This window comes from Haemorhous mexicanus, chromosome 14, assembly GCF_027477595.1.
Source record: "Haemorhous mexicanus isolate bHaeMex1 chromosome 14, bHaeMex1.pri, whole genome shotgun sequence".
NCBI lineage: Eukaryota > Metazoa > Chordata > Aves > Passeriformes > Fringillidae > Haemorhous > Haemorhous mexicanus.
Genome location: NC_082354.1, coordinates 14,252,254 through 14,273,270, shown reverse-complemented (window position 1 = coordinate 14,273,270; position 21,017 = coordinate 14,252,254). Strand labels below are relative to the sequence as shown.

The following is a 21,017-nucleotide window of genomic DNA, read 5'->3' as shown; positions in this document are numbered from 1 at the left end:
GGAGGTTTCCTCCTTGAGTATAGAGGAAACATGCTTAAAATCTGAACCTCTCATGAAAAATTGTCAGGAAAGATGCTAAGCCATTAAAACTGAAGCATTTGTGATCGAATGCAACTTGACTAAAATTAAAGTAATGCTGGGGTACTGCAAATTTGGTTCATTTTTGGAAAAGCATTTTATTTTTTTCTGCTCCAGACTGCTGCTTTCAGAGTGTTTATTCTTGGTGCTGTTGCTTCCCAAGTACTAATTGTGTGGTGGTGTCTGTCTGTGACCCGTTGCACTGTGCACTGCCTGCGGTGCTTCCCTGTATGGTTTCTAACACACACAATCTCTCTTTCTCTTTTTCTCCCTCTTCCTTCTCTCCTGTTCTTATGCTGTGCACTTGGTTCTTGTTTTGTCTTGTCAAATTCCTAACTTTTATAGAATCTCACCTCTGTCCTCGTTCAGCTTCAGCCAGTTCCATCAATTCCCCAGTCCCAGCTCCTAAAGTGCCGGTGCGCAGCCGTAGCATCGACAGGTTGAAGTCCTCTGTGTCTTCATCTGACGCAAGTTCACCTGATTCAACCCAGGTTTGTTGAAAACCCACAGGAATTAAATTTCTATTAATCTGGGGGGTTGGAACAGCTCAGAATGGGATCCTGTTTCCCCTCTTTGCTACTGCTTTCAATAAGCATTAATGAAATGTGCAATAGCACTTGCCTAAAAAATACAAAGTATTAAAATCAAATTGGAATTTTATGGTACTTGATCTCTCTTGTATCTTGAAGACATATTGTTTGCTGCTTATGGTTCCTCAGGTTTAATTTATGTAAAAATTAAACACAGGCCAGGTCTGTGTTTTGGAACATAAAGGAAATTCAAAGTGTGTCTTGTTGACCACTTGCTTGTTTGTTGAAATAGCAGCTCCCCTGTCTGCAATGTATTCTAGAGAGTCAGCAGTATTTTGGTTTTGTGTATCTTCTAGAAATCAGAGACAGAAAAACCATCCCCAGGTTCTGGCTTGAGGCGCCCTCCCTCACCATCCGTGTCTGCCCGTAGAAGATCCCCCTCTCCTGCTAATTTGGTGAAGCGTCCTCCGTCCCCTTCTGCAGTCAGGTATGTGCCCAGGTTAAACCCTTTCTGCAGTCAGGTATGTGTAACCACCTTTTATTCAGCACAGAATGAAGGCTTCTTCCTGTCTCAAGACAGCTGAGCTGTTAGAGTTTGGATGACCTACGCTATGCCATGTTTGTACAGAACAGTCTTCATTTTGGGTCCAATTTCCCTTTCCCAAAGCAGGGATGCATCTTTTGCTTCAGCCTTTGTTGTGCAGAAAATACACCCTAATCTTCTGTGCAGTCTGTGCACTAAAACCAACAAAAGTCTGCAAGCTTTTGAATTAAGTGTTCCATCTGTATTAGCATAGGAAGTTTCTTGGATTGGAATCATGAGGTTCATCCTAGATGTGGAAGAAATGGAGATCTGGGCCAGCAGTCCTGTTCTGATGTTAGCCCCAGGTAGCAAGGCTGGGTGTCCAAGGTGTCTTGGAATCCTGGTTTGAGTTTTGTAGGGAAGGCACCAGTGACTTGTGGGTGGATTTATTTTTAAAAGTGAGGTATGTAATATAAACTAAACAAAGGAGACTGCTCTCCTGAGGTGCGTGGTTGAGGTTTTCATTGTTAGCTCTGAAAAATACTCTTTATTTCAACAGGCAGAAGACTCGCCCACCTTCACCTGGTGTGTCTAAACAAAGGCCACCATCTCCTACTCCAGTCTCTAAACCAGCACCCATCCAGCGTCCATCTCTCACACCAAGTGTTATAAACATTACCAAAAAGAAAACTGAAGCAGAGAGCAAACCAAAGGATAAGAGCACAGAAGGAATAGGACAAGAACAAGGTGCTTCCCCAGCCTTGGAGAGGGATGCAGGAGCAGCTAGCACAAAGACCAAAGAAGGTGGGTGTTCCTCAGTGTCTGACTCACTCCTGCTCCAGGCCTCTCCACTGTGTGTTAAGAGTGGGGAAACAACTGGCTCCTGAGGCAGAGCCCTGGAGGGTAGGATGCTTTAAGGCAGAAGCTGTTCATTGCTCATTATACAATAGTTTTTCATTATATGACTTTGGGATGTGAATTTTAATGCAGTAGTTGGTTTATTTGACTAGGAGATTTAAGTCAGGAGCTTTCATTATTACTACTTGTACTGTAATTTTAAGAAAAGCAGAAATCCTCTTTGCCTTCTGGGCTTCAGCTGCTCTAGCTGAGGGATCTACTAGCTTAGGTTTGTAAAGCCAGTAGTTAAACTACACAGAGGTCTTTTAGTTCAGTTGGTGGTTCTTAAAATGCTCCTTTGGAGACCTTCTTGGAGGATAAAACTAGCTCCTGTTCATCACAGGATGAGAGAGAGTTTTCACAATGCTTGAAGGCTGCCTTGGCCTAAGTTCCAGTGAGTGTGTAATCATTGCTGCCTTGGGAAGAGTGATCAGTTCACAAGTCACAATGAGAAGTTATCCTGGTAGATTCAGGAGAGCCATATACCAGATAAGTAATTAGTGTTCTAGTCCTCTTCATTGTGCCACGTGAGCCTGGCCTCTGACCCTGGGGAAAATGCCAGCTGTCATCTCCAACAGAATCTGAGAGAGCCTTCTGATGAGGTCTGGCAGGCCATTCACTGTGCAGAAGGACTTAGGGGACCCTTGACAGGAAAAGGAGGGATCTTTAGGATGTAAGTTAGAGCCAGTGGGCAGTGCTGGGGGTGAGTCCCTCACACACCAGGTAAGTGGGAAGATGTGCTTGCTGCACGTTACTGCATGTTCCTGTGTGCTTCCCTGGGCTGCTCCTACTGTCTGCCACTTCTGAGGCTCCTTCTGATATGGCTTCTGCTGGATGTGAAGAAGTGTCATCCACCTGAAGAACTCATGGTAGAGCTCTCTGGGCATGTGTTCCTGTGGAAGGAAGCCTGGCTGTCAGATGTGGATGTTTGTACGAAGTCGCACATCCATCTTTGCTGTCACATCCTTTGTCTTTGCAGTCAGAACATCCCTCCCTCAGTGTGCTGCCATACTGTGGATAAATGTTTGGTGTGCCTCAGAGCATCATCACTTCTGATCAATGTCATCAGTTGGTTGAAGCCTCCATACCAATGTGTCCTAGTCCTGTATCTTCCAGTTGCTCTGGAACAAGAGCCTCTGTCCTTGTTCATTGGATGCCTAATCTGTCTCCTCTCTACACTGACTTCTGAAACTGTATTAACCCAGTTTATCTGTTTCCCTTTTAGTTTATTTCTAATCTCAAAATAGTCATCTTTTTAGTGATTTCCACTGGGGCTGGGCAAAGCTCTTTTTTCTTTGTTTGACACATAGAACAAAAGGAAATAGTGGGCATGTTCTTCAAAATAAGAGATTATTTCATTTCTCTCTTTGAATGTTTTGGTACACTGCAATATTGCAATGTGAGGCAAAATCTTTTTTCTTAAGTTGCTTTTAGTTTTCAAGGCAATTTTCATTTTACCAGTCTGTGTCAGCTGTTCACCCCATGGGTTGGTGCAGTTCCCTGTCCCAGACAGCTTCTGAAGTCAGAGCACACCAGTGAATGGCATGTGGCAAATCAGTCTCTAGGTCTTGTAGGTTTAGCTTACTTTCAGCTTTGTGCACTTGTATCTTCATCCCATCTCTTCTCCTTCAAACTGAACTTGTTTGCCTGTTGCTGACAGCAATCAAGTTTTTGTCTTGTTTTTTGTCTTCCTCCTGCAATATACTTTTCCACAGTAAAACACTTTTTATTTTTCAGTGACTGGAGCAGTTGTCATTTCTGGCAGCAGCCTCTCGCAGCTTCTCTGAGAATTAAAAGGCTTGTTCAACTTAAAGCATAAGAAGTGCTCCTTCATGAGCTCTCACCTTATGCATGATGATAGGTAATAAACTATCATGGAGCCTCACATTTTGTGTCTGGGTATTGAAGGCTTTGAAATATGATTCCTAGATTAATTGTGGATTAATTACTTACCTTGAAATCTGTTGGAGTCTTCTTTCCATTCAGCTAGTACTACATTTTGCAAGTGTTCAGAGATTGTTCCTCTTGCCTCTTTCTCTCTTTCCTCTTCCCTTACAAAAAGGGAAGTCCTTTGATAAAAAGAATGACTAGGAGTACAAGGAGAAGGAGGGAGTACAAGGAGAATGAAGCTAAGTGTAAAAGACTGTCAGAATTTTCTTAAGGCATGCTAGCAATCATGTTGGCAAATCTCATGTCCTGCCCTATGGAAACGGCCTGTACAGGGGTACATGGAGATGAAAACAGTATTGAAGTACCCATATGGAAATTACCAATACAACTGCAGAAATGAGAATGCAGTGGGAAGGTCCCCAACCCGTTCTTCTTTTTTTCCCCCCCGTTCTTTCCATATTTGCAGTGTTCTGAACTGTTGTGACTAATTTTCTTTTGTCAATAGCAGATGTCATAATTAAGCTGTCGTCATGCTGTAACCCTAGAAATTAAGTCTAAAACCTTTAGGCTTCTTTGCTGAATGTTAGGTTGTCTTATTTAGGTTCAGTTTTGAGGGGAAACAGGTTAAACCTGACATTAAGTGTTAACCAGATTTGATACAACTGGGAGAGATGACAAACGTGCAACAAAAAATGGCCTCTGCTGTGAAAAGTGAGTAGTCTGAACAGAAAGTATGCTTATATGGCAGAGGAAGAAAGAGGCATTTTGACTTCTTCATGGCTGTACACTGGCAATAAGAAAGGAAACCCAGTAAGTTACAGAATAGTGGAAGAAATGCATCTGCCTGTCTTGAATAGGCAGATCTGCTAATGGTTTTGTAAATGCAAAATGGTCGTTCTTGCTCAGGAGGAGCAGGACCCCTTTTGACTGAGTTCAAATTTGGAACACTCATGGCTGACTTTTATTAGTACCAATATCACTGCAACTTTTTCCTACATCAGAAGCAATGTGTTGTCTGGGGAGGTGATGTTTTCTCAGCTTTGGGAAAATCTAAATGTTAGAACACTCTCTACTCTCTACATCCGTGCTGAAATGCTTTTCTTAGGACTGCAAGGACAATTTTTATGCACAAAAGACAGCCATGATTCAGCTGCTGAGAGTTTGCTGTGTATAATTATGCAGCTGCAGGTAGTGATTATGTGTCCATGGGGCCTAAGCAGCTTTTCAGGTATTAATGTTCCTAATGATGACATTGTGTTTTGAATATTTGTCTTCAGGTCAGAAGTAAAACAAATGGTGAAACCCTGATGTCATAGTTCATTAAAAATACCTTGACTTCAAGGCTTTATAAATGTCAAGCAAACATCCATGTGTTGATTTGTGAAATGTTCAGGAGAAAGGCAGGTCCTCACCAACAATTATGATGTTGCTGCTCTACATCAAGAGGCAATTCTCTGAATATTCAGATGATGAGCTCTTAAATCACATTCAAACTGAAATATTTCTCGGGAATAACTGATAGAAATCAGTGTTCTTTCAGTATACATTTTGTGAGCAGCTGGATAGCAAGATGGTTCTATTCTGACTTTTTTTCCTGATGTTAATTAGTAATGGTGCCTCTGATGTTCAGACACCTGAACACCAGGCAAGTCATGAAGAAGCATAAAGAGCAGGACCTGCAAAGATCTGATCACCTGGTGGTTGAAGCTGTTTTGATCTCCATGTAAATTGGAAATTGATTTGTTGCTGATGTATAGAAATATGGTATTACTGAAGTCATTAGTATGTGCCTCCAGGGCCAGATAAAATGATGATCATTTGCACACTAACATACTCAGTAAATATAAAGGCATGAATGTTAATGTTATGAAAGAAGAAAAATAAAACAATGATAATTTCTTCTTTAGGGTCCTCTGCATTCAGTTTTTTTAGAAGGAAGTGAAAGGTATTTCCTAAAGCAGATTTTTTCCAGTTTTCTTATCAGTGTTCATCTGGAATGTGGCTGGATCAGTGTTGAAATGAGCTGTTAGTCTTTCAGTGTCAGTGAGATATTGTGGCTCTGCATCTCCAGGGCTCCCCTTTGGCTCTTGCAGGCCTGTTACAGATAAGGGTGCAATCACTGTGTGATGAGCACTGATGGAAAAGATACTGAATCAGTTGGCCATAAGATCTCATCTCACAGAGATAATATCTTTCATAATTTTAAATTCCTGGAACTTTCTAACAGCAGATTCTTTTAACCTTTGCAGAATCAGGTAGCAAAACAGTAGCAGGGACCACCACAGCTGAAGAAGCTGCTAAAATCCTGACAGAGAAGCGACGTCTGGCGCGGGAGCAAAGAGAGCGTGAAGACCAAGAAAGAATTCAGAGACAAGAAGAGGAAAGGTATCAGTTGAGGGGAAGAAGGGGATGCTTTCAGTGCTGGGGTGTAGTTGGAAAGGACACTCCAGCTGTATATGTTTTCTAAGTTTTAATTTAAGTTCCTGCAAATGTTAATGCAGTTCCTGAAGCTGAGAGGCACTGGCACCAACCTGGGACAGGTTGCTGTGTGTAAGATCAGTTTATATCTCAGTACATATTTAAAGCACAGTCCCTGTGAAATCACTGCTTCTTTTTCCTTCCAGACACCAGTGGGGCTTTTGTTTCACAACCAGAATGTGCTTTTTGCACCCCTTGTGTTTGGTTTGTTTGTACTTGATTTGAAAGAGTCAAACTCTTTGTATTAAACTTCCCTTTGATCAGCTTAGGCAGTGGTTTGATGGTACATTAAATCTCACTTTAGTGATATGAAATATGGATCAGGAATGTTGCAGGCAAGTAATTCAAAGTGTTAAATCAGTGTGCATTTGGTTCACTGTGTAGAAGTTGTTAAAATAAATGGCTAAGTTAGTGCTGACTAACTTTATTCCAGATCAGGGGTCACCTGTCTGCTTCTATAAACAGGGTGGAATGTCAGATTTTGTCAGTTTCCCAGTTGTGGATATGAAGCTGTCAGAAATCTGCTTATAATCTGCTCTAGAAATATGTCATCAGATCTGCTCTGTATGTCTGCAAGGGCTGGCAGTGTGCACCTTCAGAGTATCTCTGATTTCAGCCTACAGAAGAAAGAGTCTTTTAGGAAATCCCAGCAGATTTAAGTTTGACAGTGATTATAAGCTTCATTCATGTCATGGTTGCAGCTGGTTTTTATTAAATGGTCATTGCTTAATCCAGTTCTCAATCAAACATTCCATTATTGGAACAACCTGCCTTGACTTAATCAGCAAAGAGCATTTATTCACAGATAATTTCTTCCAAGTTATTCCAATTTTTGCTTTGACAAGTCTGGATGATGACATTTGTAAATCCACACCAGAAAGTGTCTTTATCCAGTTATTTCTGACTGCCTAGAGCTTTCTTGCTTTCCTACTCTGTCTCTTAAATACCCAGTAATCTGTACCTTGGAAATTCTAGAATCAGAGAAGAAGAAATGGCCAGGAGAGCAGCTGAGGAAAAAGCGCGGCGGGAGGAGGAGCTGCGGAAGCAGGAGGAGGAAAGGAGACAGACTCACGAAGAGCAGCAGAGACAAGCTGAGGAGGAGAGGATCCGCCGGGAGCAGGAGGAGCAGGAAAAACTTGCAGAGCTTCAGCAGCAGGTCTGTGCCTCCAGCCGGGTTCCTGGAAGAAGCTGCTGCTGTGGTTTCAAGGGGATTGTCTTTGATTTTTCTTTCACGGAATGGTTTTGACAAATCTCTGTCAGGCATGATGTGAGGCTGAGTTCATCCTGTCTGAGATGGATTTGAGATGGTCTGGAGGTCTCTTCCTTGCCCTGGTCTCTGTGATTTTATTTTTTTTTTCCCCCCTAGCATTTAGTAAATTCCAGTGTGGGCAGAAACAGCTATTTTGGAATATTTTTTTTAGTCATCAGGGATGCTGTTTTGCATATGTAAAATATCTGTACTGAGCCCACTTTACCAGCAGACTGTTATGAGCTACAAGGAGATGGTCTGTCTGGAAAGTAATCTGGTTTATTCTGATTCCTCTCAAAGAATCAGACTTGTTTCCAAGTCTGCTTTTCCTGTTGCTGAATAGTCTTCCACAGCAAGTACCTTTACAGAGGCATCCTTTGAACTGAAGGGAGCAGAGTTCTGCAGAAAGCAGGCTTTCCTTAAGTTAGATTAAATCTGAAAACTAAAGCAGTTTTACATTGAAATTATTTGTGTTCAATGAGCTGTGAATGGCTTTGCCATGTGTCTGGATATTTGTTTAAATGTTTGTTAACAACAATTACTCAGTGTTAACTATATTTCTAACTTCTTTCCAGTTATACTGGAAAAGATTTTCCAGTGTAGAAGGAGTAGATGTTCAGCACCAAGTGTCTTGGTAGAAATACCTGACTGCCAAGATTTTTAAGTTAACCTTGACATATTCAGAATTTAATTGCTGTGCTGTTACTTTATAGATTTTCTTTGTTAGCCAAATGTTCATCCCAAAGCATGGTCTGAACAACAGCATTCAGTATCTCAGCAACTTCAGAACATTTGTATTACCTCAGTATAGTTGGTTTCAGTTTTTTCATGTCATAGTAATGTATATTTCATGTCAGTAACTAGGTAATTGACATTTAGTTGTAATGTGTGGTCATATTGAATAGTGATTATCTGATGTTCCTGTCAATGCTGAACCAGATTCTGTAACTCCTTTGCTTTTTACTGTTGGGAATGAGTTATGCACTGGGTGCTCTCTTATTTTTGTCTTATTTTCAGAGAGAAGAAGCTGAAGCAAAAGCTCAAGAAGAGGCTGAAAGACAGCGACTGGAAAGAGAGAGGATTATGCAGCAAAATATGCAGGAAAGGCTTGAAAGAAAAAAGGTAGCCTGTTTTGAATTCTCAGCCTAATATGAACAGGCAAATGGTCTCAGATGCAATTTATTAGAAGTGTGTTTTTTTAAAGGCTGCCAGCTCTGGTTTGTGAAATTTAAAAACAGTGATGAAATTAGTACACTCATGAAATATGAAAATATATTATGATTGATGAATTTTAACAAGAATGCTGAAATATGAAGTTCTGTATATCATTCTAAATGTTCTCCATGTTTTAACAGAGAATCGAAGAAATAATGAAAAGAACACGGAAATCGGATCAAAACGAGTCCAAGGTATTTTCTGTTTGGATCTGTATCATGACAGAAAAGGACTTTTTGCCTTGTATCCTGTCTTCCTCTGTTATCCTTACACAAAATGGCTTCCACAGGAAGTGCAGAGTTCTGGTGCACCAGAATAATTTCCAGTAGCTTGCCATTGCACACATTCTTCTGCTTTGCTTGCTGTGTGAAGAGTCTTTGTTACATTTTTGTTCCAGGCCTACAGACACATATATATCTGGTGTTATCACTTCCTGACTGGTTTTTAAATCACTGGTTAGTAATGGATTTTTTTTTTAACTGTGTGCATTCTGTTTTTTCCCAGAAAACTTAGATTTCTGGCATCATCTGTTTGCTTAAAGCAAAAGAATTGCTATGAGCAATTCTCTTTGGATCGCTGTTGCTACAGAAAACTGGATGTATTTTTGTTAATGCAGTGACCTAAGTTTTGTGAAAAATTGTGCATGTTCAGGAATAGCTGTTCCTCTTTGAACATTCAAATATTCAAGTCTTCCAATAACTGAAAATCAATAAAAATTTAGCGCACACCTTGGAGAAACGAGGGGAAAAGCAACTCAGGAATAATAGGTAGGAGATGGAAGTGGGTCCCACAGGCTCTGGCTCTGCAGAGCACGTGTTGCTGGGTGACCTGGTTGTCTGTGAGCCTTTGAATTCATGTGGCCTCACTTCTGGGCACAGAATGGTCTTGTGTGAGAGCTGTGACTGAATTTGTGAAACTGTGGAGGACAGGGAGATGTTCCAAGTAACACTGTGGCAATTCAGTTGCAGAATGAAGGGAAGTCTGTTTCGGAGGTGATGGAGGGAGAGGATATTGAAGAGGAGGAGGAGTTGGGTCTTGAGAAGACTGAACAACCAGGTAAGGAAGCTGAGGGAGTCAGGCCTGGGTGGCAGTGAGTCTCAGTGATGTTTAGGCTCTGTTGAAAAAGTCAGTCCTAACAGCACTGTCATGGCCTGAGGCACCAGTCCCAGAGATGCCAGGGGCACTCCCTTCTTGAGCAGAGAATCAGTCAGAATGATTTGAGAGTGAAATTCAGGCAGCATACTTTCATTTTACAAATGGATTTTTGAAGATGAAAAACAAATTTCATGTTGATATAGGCAGCTTGTCTATAGACAAATTAATCTATTGAAGCCAAGTGCCTTGGGTTATGGCTAGGAAGGGTTATTTTGGCACTTGTATTTTATTCATTTAGAATAACAATTCTGCTACTCACGTTCTTTTCTCCCTTGTATTTAATTTTCTCTCCTCCCCACCTCCCTGCAACATTCAGGAAAGCTAAATGGTGTTGACTTGCTCCAGGACATCAAGGGGGAGGCAGAGGATTGTTTAGAGCCAGCACAAAGCATGATCTCTGCAGAATCTGAGGCACAAGATGAGTCAGAGTTGAAGGCCAGTGAAGTGTTCATGAATGGAAGTGACTTGAAAAGCGATGAGGGGTCTCTGTGTGTTACTGAGCTAAAGGATTCCAGGTGAGTCTGCTGTACTATGGGAGCACTGAGCTTGCACACAAGAGAGCTCTTGTCTGTGTTTAAATGAATGCAGTGCTGTCTGCAGCACCTTGCTGGCTCTGTGGTGTCTGTGTGCCTTTCTCCAGCCATGTGGTGTGTGCTGGCAGCTCACAGCCTCACACAGAGCAGGTAGCTCAGCATAATTGTTTGTTTAGATGGCACCATGTTAACAGTGCTGACTTTGCTGAGAAGTGAGACACACAGCCAGCAACATGGCAGTGTTGATTATAAAAACTGACATTGGCTTGAAACCTTTTTCATTTAAATGCCTTGCAGTTCTTCTCATTAACAAAACATTAAACAAGAGGGAGGAGAATAACATTGAAAAGGAAGAATAACCTTTAGAAACTTCTAGAACATTTTTGGTTGTGCTGAAACACCAGATACAATGCAGAAGCCCCCCTTAGTGAGGAATTTGGGTTTTTTACTGTTTCAATTTTTTTTTTTAACATAAAGCTTTTTCATCTACTACTGGAAAATTTGCCCTCTGATGCTTGTTCCATTTGCTCATCTAAATGCTAATGATTTAGAAATGACATTGTGAACACTTTTTTAAAGTGATGATAAATTAATGTCATTCCTCCAGTGATGGAATATAAAGACATTTCCATGATTGTCCTAAGAATGAGTGAAAATTGATCCATAATTTGGGTTTAGCTTTTGAATCTGTTTTAAATATTGCTGGTCTTCTGAGACTTAGCTTTGTGTTCAAAAAGTCTTAGCTGGAGGAAAAAAAGGAAAAATGCAACCTACAAAAATCAAGACTTAATAATCAAAGCTTTAAACTTGTTGCTTTCTTATATCAAATTTCTAGAGGCAGAAACCTTACCTGAGGGCTGTTAGTATAGTAAAAAATGGGTATATATTGCTGAGTTGTTCTTCCCCATTGGTTCCTGGAGGGGAGATCCTGTGTGGCAGCTGAAGCTTGTCTGGGAATGCCCTGTGGGATATTCAGTGCTTTGCAGAGTATGCAGACTGTTAATTATCTGTCCTGGAATCAGTGTAAAGGTTAAACGTGTGGAAACTGCAATACAAGCTTTTTATTTTTCCATTCTCTGTTTTTTGTAGTCATCCTGCAAAAGAAGTGGTTATTGATGACTCAGGGAAGTTGGGTGTTCATGAAGCTGATCATACAATTGGACTTATTCAGAATCTTAATGGGAAATCTGGTTCATGGACCTTTGAGGAGTTCATTGATGTTGGAGTACATTCCAAGTCAACCAAACTGAGCTCGGACAGCATCTCTGCTGGTAACTGTAACCAAAACTTGAATGATGCTGCTACACTGCCTTCTAGTCCCAAATTGGCTTTTGAGGAAGATGGTGCAGTGAATTCATTGACCAAACCTATAGATGCTTCATCAGGTAATCCAAGCTGACTTCGCTGTCTGTCTCTTCCCCTGGCTAGGCAATTCACCTCCTTGCGTTTGCTCTCCTTGCCTTAACTACAGCTTCTTATTTTCAAGGCACTTTTTCCAGTGTGTAGACTGGAGGGAAGGCTCTTTCTTTAGTGCTTTTAACTTGAATTCTGTCAAAAGTAGTCACCAACTGATGCCTTTTTAGGGACTTGATAAGGCCCAACATTAAGGCTCTTCCAAAGACACAGCTGAGCCCTTGTGAAGTTCCAAACAGCATTGAAGCTCATATGTTGTATTTAAGGTTTTTCTAAGACATGTTAAATGGCACATGTTACTTTTGAAGATACAAAATAGTTTAAAAGGTGTCTGATGTAACTCTGCACACCAGACCTTTTCAGTCCTAGGCGTGTTCTGGTTTTGATGCAGACCTATGTGGTCTTAAAAGGTCTCTTCAGTCTCTTAGCAGTGTATTAGCTGTCCTCTCTACTTACTGTAGAACAGTCTTTCACTTAATTGAGGCAGGTAACACCAGCCTGAAATTCCACAGATAGTTGTCTTACATTTTGGGAGGAGTAATAAAGCTGTACACACACAAAATATTCTGAATTTTCTGAAAGAGGCAGGGCTGCATCTCAAGCCACATGAACTTGAGAAACCAAGCCCTGATGCAGCACAGTGCATAGTGTGTCAGAGAAGCTTCAGGAGGCCAGTTTATGTAAGACTGGACTTCTCTGGTGTTGGAGCCAAACCCCAAAGGGCTGTTTTCACAGGAGATCTCTTTCCATGGGATAAATGACTGTGTGATCAGTTGAAGTGAATGCTAGTGGAAAAACAAGCCTTGCTATCCACATTTCCTTCCAGCGATGTGTAGCACTTTCTTTGATTAAAGTGTAGCACTTTCCTAGACTGAGCTGTTTCCCGAGTCTCCTCTGTCACTCCGTCTTGTGAATTTGAGTTCCATGGGCACCCCCTGATGGGGGCTTCCCTTGAGGCCACACCAGACAGGGCCATGGGAATAGACAAATTTCTTGTGGTTCTGCTGTTCACTTTTTCTTGTGATCAGACTCATTAACTTTTTAGTGGAGGAAGTGTGGCCTTTTAATTTTGAACTTGAAAATTTTTAAATGTAATACAGTTTAAGAATTCTGTACATAACTTTGAAAAATAATATTCCTGTAAAAAGAAAGAAAACCTACTGTGCTGGTTTTGGACTATAAGTGACCAAGTGATTCTGTGCTCACTCCTGGATATAGACTGACAGTGATGATGGATGCATGTGGCATACACACAGTTATGATGGTTAAATGTTTTCTTTTCTTTGCTCTTTGGACAGAACTGTGAACACTAGAGACCTGGAAATAATCTGATTGCACTTCAGTAATCCAGTGTTTTCTCAAGTACCGAAGGCCTTGTTTTGAAAAGCTGCTTGTTTACCTTTATCCATCTTCAAGTTTGCAAAAAACAACAGGGGAGGGATGACAGATTTTTAATTTGCACCTTGAAACATTTCAGGGAAACTGTTGTGCTAATGTTCTTTTTTTGTTTGTTTAGCTAATTGTTAGATAAGGTTTCCTAGTTCAAGTATTCCTTGTTTCCCCTTTACAGACTTTACAGTAACCTGATTGAGTCTTTTTTTTTAATTATTATTATTTTCATATCAGTATCATGTAGACCATGCCACTGGGGGCTCCCCACTTAGCTGCAGACTTTGCATATTTCTAAAATGATCTTGATGAAATAAAAGACTCACTCAGTGTATGTTAAAGCTGAACTCCCTTTTTAATGTCTAGAAAAATGTTGTTGCTTGTTGGTTCATGTGCTATTTAAAAATGCAAAATTGAGTATCTTCAGTTTTGAGTGGAGAAGAAAAATCCCTTATTATCTAATGTGAAAATATTGGCAGTTTCAAAATGCGAGTGTTGTACCATCACTAAAATGTTTTAATCTATTGGCAAACATCAAAACATTTTTCAGCATGTGCTCTAATACATTACAAAAACGTTGAGTCCCTAGATTTGTCTGTTGGTGCAGTTTAAGGTGTTAGGCTTTTAAAAAATGTTTTCCTTTTGAATTACTTATTTATCTACACTTATGGAAGTATTATTTTATTGTGTACATAACAGTATTAGACCACTGAAGTCATGTTTTGTTGATGTTAATTATTCCAAGTGTTCCAGTTCCAGCTCCTATAACAGTGGCTGCAACCTGCATATATATTTCCCTTCCCCTACAGCCTGCATTAAATAATCTATTTAACCTGAATTTGCCTGCTTTTTTCAGCATGAAGAGTTTAACGAAGCATCTTCTGAAAATTGCTACTAAAAGTAATAATGCAGCCTTGTTGTCTCCTGTAACAGATAGACTGGATAGGTCATTACTTTAAGGAGTAGCTGTCTCAAAACCTGCTCCAAGCCATTGGCTGCTCCCTCAGTTGCAGTGGTGCAGCCCAGCAGCAGCTGTGTGTGCAGTGGGGTTGCTGGAACCACACCTGTGCTTTCCTCGACACCTCAGCTGCAACAGGAGCCCTCAGCCTTCTCCCTCTTGCTGTTCAGAGATCCTGTAGAACTGTTTTAGACTTTAGAGCAGTGCCTTAGGTGAAAGGAGAACTGTATTTTTGTATGATAGCTGTTTGTTCTGGCAGAGACAATCATTCTAACAAAGATGCCGATATTTTTTCTGTGCTGAGATTTGTTGGCCGGTCTGATCCAGCCCTGTGTAAATACGTGTGCACAGTTAAATAAACTTTGCAGTTGAACAATGCTTTATTTCTGTAATGTTAAATGTGACCTTACTAGGCCTCTCCACCCCTTGCCATGCTGACCTGCCTTGGGATGCACTCTGGTGCTGCTCTAACTGCTCCAGATTGCCACACTAGCAGCCTGTGTGGTTGGGAGGGGATTTGCACTAACACCTTCAGCTCTTGCTATGTTTGTCCATGCTGATGGCATATTCTGAACTGAGGGATTCTTTAACCTGCTTTTCCCTGCCAGCCTTTGTCTTTCCCCTGCAGCAGCAGCATTTCTGTGTTGTGAGGGTGAGTCCAGCAGTGGAGCAGTGACCAGCAAGATTCTGAGATTCTGCCTTTTCATTTTCTTGCAAGGGTTCTTTATCAGTTGTTGAAAGAGAATGGCTGGAGCAGATCCAGTTGATAAAGTATTTCACTACTGTGGAAAAAAACCTCCTTAAACCAGCATTCAGGTTGCTGAAGTGTGGTGGATCTGTGCACGAACAGTGGCTGTACATATGCTCTCCAGAGGGCTTTTTCACACAGGCTGTTTCTGGCAGATGGTCCAGTGACAGTTATATATTTAAATAATTAATTAGTTTATGGAAATTGTTGCTTTAGTCCTCAGATACTTAAGGGTGCAATGACAGCACAGCTGACTCTTACTTTGCCAGTATCAATGTAGTAGACTTGGTTTCAGTAGCTCAGCCCTAAGACATGTCAATCATGTAAGATGTCAAAATGAAAAAAAATATTTCCAGACTATGGATTCCAAGCAGGCACTAGTCTCACTTTTATTCAGTCACTAAACATACACTGACATGATAGGAGAGCTAGCCTTGTGTGAGCTATTTTTAAAGCACTTGTAAATGCATGTGCATGTTGTAGGTGAAAGATTTACTACTTGTTAATGGATTAATAATTGTACATAGCCAGCCTTGTTTAAACAATGATATAAAAAAAGCTTATGAGGAAAACTTGCAGGCAAACCACACGGAAATCAAGACTAAAACAAGTTTATGGAAACTTAACTAAGCTAAATGTCACTGCCAAAACATTGTTATCTGTAAGATGAAGCCATTCCTTACATGTGCTGCGATGTGGTGTTGTAGAGTAAGCTAAGCTATTTATTACTTATTAATGGTGCAGTGTTTGTGTGTATCTGTACTTGTAGAAGTATAATAATGGATCCCTCTGATCCCACATGCAATCTTTGCATCTCTGTGTTGGAGGTGCATGCCTTGTCAAACCCACTTCAGTTAAGTGCCAAGCTTAATCATATACCAGATAAGCTTAAAACAAGATTTGTTTTAGTTTAAGCCACACACAGATGATGCAGTGTGTGGATCTCTAAATCTAACAGCATTTCAAGCCTTTATACTAGGAGTTACTTGGAAACAAGGTTAGATTTTTGCAAGGCTACATGCTTTTGTACTGCAAGAGCTTCAAAAGTCACACCCAGTATATTGAGGCTAATTTAGTTCTTACACTAAAATGGAAAAAGTTAAAACTCTCAACATGCAAAAACCTGCTCTTTTACCAGGGCTGTTTGGGAAAGCAGGGCTTTAAAATCCATCTTACATCTGCTCATTTACAGTCGTTTGGGACACTCAGCACAATAAATTTTTCCATTATGGCAAACAAAGCGCTTGTTGGCCAGCCCACGGGCACACTTTGTGCATTTGAAACAGTAATCGTGCCAGGACTCATCTTCATAGTTAACCACACTGGTTCCTCTTCCAAATCCTGCTAGGAGAGAACACAATTATAGGACGGCGATAGTAGCGCTGCCTTGGCTGGGCTATCCCTCCAACCAGCCCTGCCTGCTGCTGCCCCAGAGCTGCCCTAGGCTTGCAGGCCACAGGGGCTGCCTGAAACACCCATGTGGCAGCTGAGCCATGGTTTTGTTGCATCTTCTGATGAAGAAGAAACGTAAGCATAAGGCTTGCATGGCTTGTCTCTGCAATAAACGTTTTCCCTTGGCTCCTTTCTCCAGTAAACAGTCGAGAGATGTGGAGCAAGGACAGGTTGGGGTAAACACTTGTGGGCTCAGATCTGTGCTCTAAAATGCAGGATGGAATGTGAGCCTCGTGGGACGGGCAGGACAGTGCCCACATTTCAGGGCTGAGCTCTGTAATCTAGTGAGTTTTAAGTGTAAAATACATCAGAAGAGGTACAAGTGTCCCTTTGGGACAATAAAACACCACTCGTTTTAGACTTAAGAGTCCCAAACTATGGGTGGGAATAGTTCTGGTTGGGGGAGTTTTGAAGGAGGTAAATTTGAGACATGCTGAGGCTGAAGAGCTCAGTTACCAGCTCAGCCTCCATCCAGCACAAGCACGTGGCTCAAGAATCAGATCACATGTAAAATGCTGGGATTGGGCTTGGGTTACCAGACCTGCTTCTGATGTTACCCATCCCTGGGCTCCCTGTCTTTGGGGGATCACTGTCCTGACCTTCAGCACCCACTGTCCTCGAGCTGCATTTAAGCCAACATACCTGTAATAGGATTCTTGCATCCAGCACACTTCTTGGCAACACACTCCTTGTAGCACTCAACGCAGTAAAACTGATCCTCCACAGCTGTGAAGCGCTTCCCACCCAGTTGCTTCTTGCAGTTGGAGCAAATGAAGCACTCGGAATGCCAAGGCTGTTCCTGGTAAGTGAGGCCTCCAGAAGTGATGGGCTGGGAGAGGAGGAGCAGAGGTGTGGTTTAGAATCAGCAGGGGAGAAGAGAGGTGACACAAGTATGGGGTGTAGGGTAGGAAAGCTTTGTCATGGAGAGGATCTTTGCAAAGTTTGTGTCAAAATTTAATTGAACAATGCACTTGAGTCCCTCTAACCTGAAATCCCACATCCTGGCACTGTCATAATACTTTCTTTTACCTGCAGTAACTGAAATTCCACACTAATCAGTTGCAGAAGTTGTAAATCAGCTACTGTTTCACTTCTTGAATATTCAGTACCACTACAGAGCTTAAACTACCCCAAGGCAAGTGCAAGACTGGAATCACTTGGTTTCTGCAGTGTTGCCATCAGCTAACCCAACCACCCCTGCCCAGATCCTGTAATGCACAGGAACCATTGGCTCTCCCATAATTTCTCCAGCTGCTGGCGCTGGTATCTCAGGGGAGGAACATCAGCATTGGTACAGCTTCAGCATGGTCTGCCTGCTGGTTCACCCTCCCACCTCCCAAAAGGCACATGAGGGCTGGTTCTGGCACCTGCCTCTGCACAGGGGAAGGACTTACATTCTTGCACTTAGCACAGGTCTTGGCAAACTTGTGCTCATGGCAGGAGACACAGTAGAAGTCATCACCCTTGGGGAAGAAGCTCCCAGATCCAATCACTTGCTTGCACTGGCTGCAGGTGAAGCAGTCCTTGTGCCAGACCATCTTCTTGTACTCAACATTTTGGTCTCCTACAACAGATAAAAATAAGTTGTCCTGTAAGATTTCAGGCCTGTGGCAAACCCTTCCCCCTGTGCAGTGTAATATCTGTGGGCAAGACCTGTCCATAGCTATGCCCAGGATTCCACTGGAATGCAGACTAGGGATGAGCTGGTAGTTTCTGCAGCTGATTCTAGCCAGGGCTTGCTAGATTTTCTTAAAATAGTTATCAGCTGCCTGAGCCTTTTAGGACCTTGATTCACCAAGCAAAGCTTTTGGTAGAAATAGTTTAAGACTGACATGAGGGTTAATTATCCACATGAGGGTTAATGGCAAAGCACTTGACATTCAACACTTGAATAAAATAGATGAGAGCAGCAGTCAAAATTTACTATTCTGAGGTGCTCCAGCCTTCCACTGTGATGCCCAAACCCCTAACTGCAGCCTCCACAGCCTGATAAACCACCCCTGTAGCAGAACATGGCCCTCAGACCCGTCACAAGCACAGTACCTGCAATAATGGGCTTGAAGCAGCCCTTACACCTGGGTGCATCCTCAGTAGCAGTGCAGTTGCTGCACCAAACCTTGTTGTTCTCCCTCAGCATGAAGGGCTCGTTGACCAGGGACGTGTAGCACTTGAAGCAGCGGAAGCAGCTGTCATGCCAGTAGCGGTTCTTGAAATGCAGCTCCTGCAATGAACAGGAAGGGAGGGATGGAGTGAGAAGCTTTTCTCTCCCCCTGAGCAGCCCCAAAAGCCAAGCTCCTGTCTCACCAGCCTGGGCAGTAAAGGATGGATTTGTTATTCCTAAGTTTGTCTGATTCAGTGGGTAGGGCTACAGCTCCTCTTCAAGCACTAAAGGGAAGATCATGTAACCAAACTCACTGACACAATCAACATTCCCTTTGGACTTTCAGGGGGGCAGAAGATGCTTCAAACCAACAGCTTGGAGATTTGAGGTTCTGCAAGTTCTTTTGTTCTTACATTCCCTCTAGTTCAGGTGTACATTATTATTGCCATAAGCATTTATCTGGCCCTGAAGGTATAGGCTAATGACTTCAGTAACACCATATTTCTATACATAAGCAACAAACCAATTTCCAGCTTTCGTGGAGATCAAAACAGTTTAACCACCAGGCTTGCAGATATTTGCAGGTCCTGCAGTTTGTGTTTCTTCATGTCCTGTCTGGTGTTAGAGTGTCTGAACATCAGAGATGCTATTATAAATTAACATAAGGAAAAAAAGCCAGCAGAACCATCTTGCCATTAAACTGCTCTCAAAATATATATACAGAAAGAACTCTTGATTTCCATCATGAAGCAATAAGCATCTGACAAACTGACAAACATCAGACCTCAGTGCTTTGCTCAGAAGGTGAGTTTTGCAGGCCCTGTGTAGGCCAGCTCCCTGCAGCTCTCTCTGCAGGGCAATTCAGCATTTGCAGCAAGTCACGTGGCTGGATCTAGACCCTGAAATGAGATCCTGTGCCCAAGCAGCCCACCATGAGCACACCCCAGCGCCGCTCTCTGCCCGGAGAGCACACAGCTGGCAGCCAGAGGACTCCCAAAGAGCTGCTCAGAGCCTGACCAGAGCAAACAGGAGGGGGATCAGCCTCTGCCTCCTCTCCTCACCCACTGAGCAGCTCAGCACTGACCTTGGAGTCGGCCCCGATGGGTTTCTTGCACTCGATGCAGGTGTTGGCGCAGAACTTGTCGAAGCACTTGACACAGCAGTGCCGCCCCTCCTTCTGCACGTACTTCTTGCCCTGCAGGGGGTCCCGGCAGTAGTGGCAGTCGAAGCGCTCCGACATGGTGCCCACAGTGTAGCTGCCAGGGCCTGCAAGAGCACAGCACTGAAGGGACAGCCCCAAGGCCCTGGCTGAAGAGCTCTGACATGGTGCCCACAGTGTAGCTGCCAGGCCCTGCAAGAGCACAGCCCTGAGGGGACAGCCCCGAGGCCCTGACTGAAGAGCTCTGACATGGTGCCCACAGTGTAGCTGCCAGGGCCTGCAAGAGCACAGCCCTGAGGGGACAGCCCCGAGGCCCTGACTGAAGAGCTCTGACATGGTGCCCACGGTGTAGCTGCCAGGCCCTGCAAGAGCACAGCCCTGAGGGGACAGCCCCGAGGCCCTGACTGAAGAGCTCTGACATGGTGCCCACAGTGTAGCTGCCAGGCCCTGCAAGAGCACAGCCCTGAGGCCCTGACAGCTGCTCCAGCCTCCTGGGGCTGTGCAGATCACTACGAGGAATGTGGCTCAGGAATGAGCATGTGGTGGCTCCTTGATAGGAGAAGGAGCTCCAATCGAGGAGAGCAGAGTCTCAAATCAGACTTTTTCCCATCCCCTTGTTAAGTGGAAGGATGCTAGGCTGGTTTATTTACACACTGCACATCGAGCAAGGGTAATGACACCTGATCACTCCCTGGGAGTCCCTTAGCTCATTACTGCAGGCCTCAGTGAGGCCCTGGCTGAGGCACCTCATCACTTGTGTGCAGAAATCACCAACAAACATGAGCAGAGTGGAATTGTTTCCATGTTTTCAGCCTGAACCCACAGCCAGCTGCAGCCCTCCAAAGCCTTTTGAGCTGGATAGTTGTGCAGCTTTCAGCTGCCTCTTTTCACCAGACTTTCACATATAAAATCATAAGGGAAAAAAAAAAAAGAAAAAAAAACAATTAAAAAAATCTGCCTCCATGGAGAGATATTTTTCAGTTCACACCATCAAGGCTCTGCCAAGGTCTGATGTTCCACCATGGCCAGGGAGCTGTCAGCGGGTCTGGGGAATCTTGACTGGAGGATTTTCCACTTTGGCTCACACTTTCTCCACAGACACCCATCCCTTCCTGCACTCCCAGTCTCCTGCTAATGGCTCCCTCCCTTCCATGCACCCTTCCTCAGCAGGAGCCACCAACACTCTTGCAAGGGGCTACAAAGGCTCTGTCAGGATTCAGAGAATCCTGGGCTGGTTTGGGTTTAAAGG

At 42.9% G+C, this 21,017-nt stretch overlaps 2 protein-coding genes across 5 annotated transcripts in view; one reads left to right on the top strand and one right to left on the bottom strand.

Annotated features, from left to right (window-relative positions):
- MAP7D3 (MAP7 domain containing 3) overlaps window positions 1-14,686 on the top strand; it is a 42,572-nt gene extending 27,886 nt beyond the window's left edge. The window contains exons 11-20 of the mRNA XM_059859682.1: window positions 424-569; window positions 965-1,095; window positions 1,691-1,935; window positions 6,168-6,303; window positions 7,372-7,552; window positions 8,663-8,767; window positions 9,001-9,054; window positions 9,823-9,916; window positions 10,332-10,530; window positions 11,638-14,686. Of these exons, the coding sequence (XP_059715665.1) occupies window positions 424-569; window positions 965-1,095; window positions 1,691-1,935; window positions 6,168-6,303; window positions 7,372-7,552; window positions 8,663-8,767; window positions 9,001-9,054; window positions 9,823-9,916; window positions 10,332-10,530; window positions 11,638-11,947 (1,601 nt within the window). The 3' untranslated portion in view covers window positions 11,948-14,686. The remainder of the gene's footprint in view (window positions 1-423; window positions 570-964; window positions 1,096-1,690; window positions 1,936-6,167; window positions 6,304-7,371; window positions 7,553-8,662; window positions 8,768-9,000; window positions 9,055-9,822; window positions 9,917-10,331; window positions 10,531-11,637) is intronic.
- A 734-nt stretch (window positions 14,687-15,420) lies between these two features.
- FHL1 (four and a half LIM domains 1) overlaps window positions 15,421-21,017 on the bottom strand; it is a 29,195-nt gene continuing 23,598 nt past the window's right edge. For 3 of the 4 annotated variants that reach the window (XM_059859686.1, XM_059859685.1, XM_059859683.1), the window contains 5 exons: window positions 19,694-19,875; window positions 18,552-18,729; window positions 17,903-18,072; window positions 17,151-17,337; window positions 15,421-16,400 (listed from right to left, as the gene is read on the bottom strand). In XM_059859686.1, coding sequence (XP_059715669.1) covers window positions 16,243-16,400; window positions 17,151-17,337; window positions 17,903-18,072; window positions 18,552-18,729; window positions 19,694-19,849 — 849 coding nt within the window. In that variant the 5' untranslated portion in view covers window positions 19,850-19,875 and the 3' untranslated portion in view covers window positions 15,421-16,242. The remainder of the gene's footprint in view (window positions 16,401-17,150; window positions 17,338-17,902; window positions 18,073-18,551; window positions 18,730-19,693; window positions 19,876-21,017) is intronic. The other variant, XM_059859684.1, reaches the window with a different exon arrangement.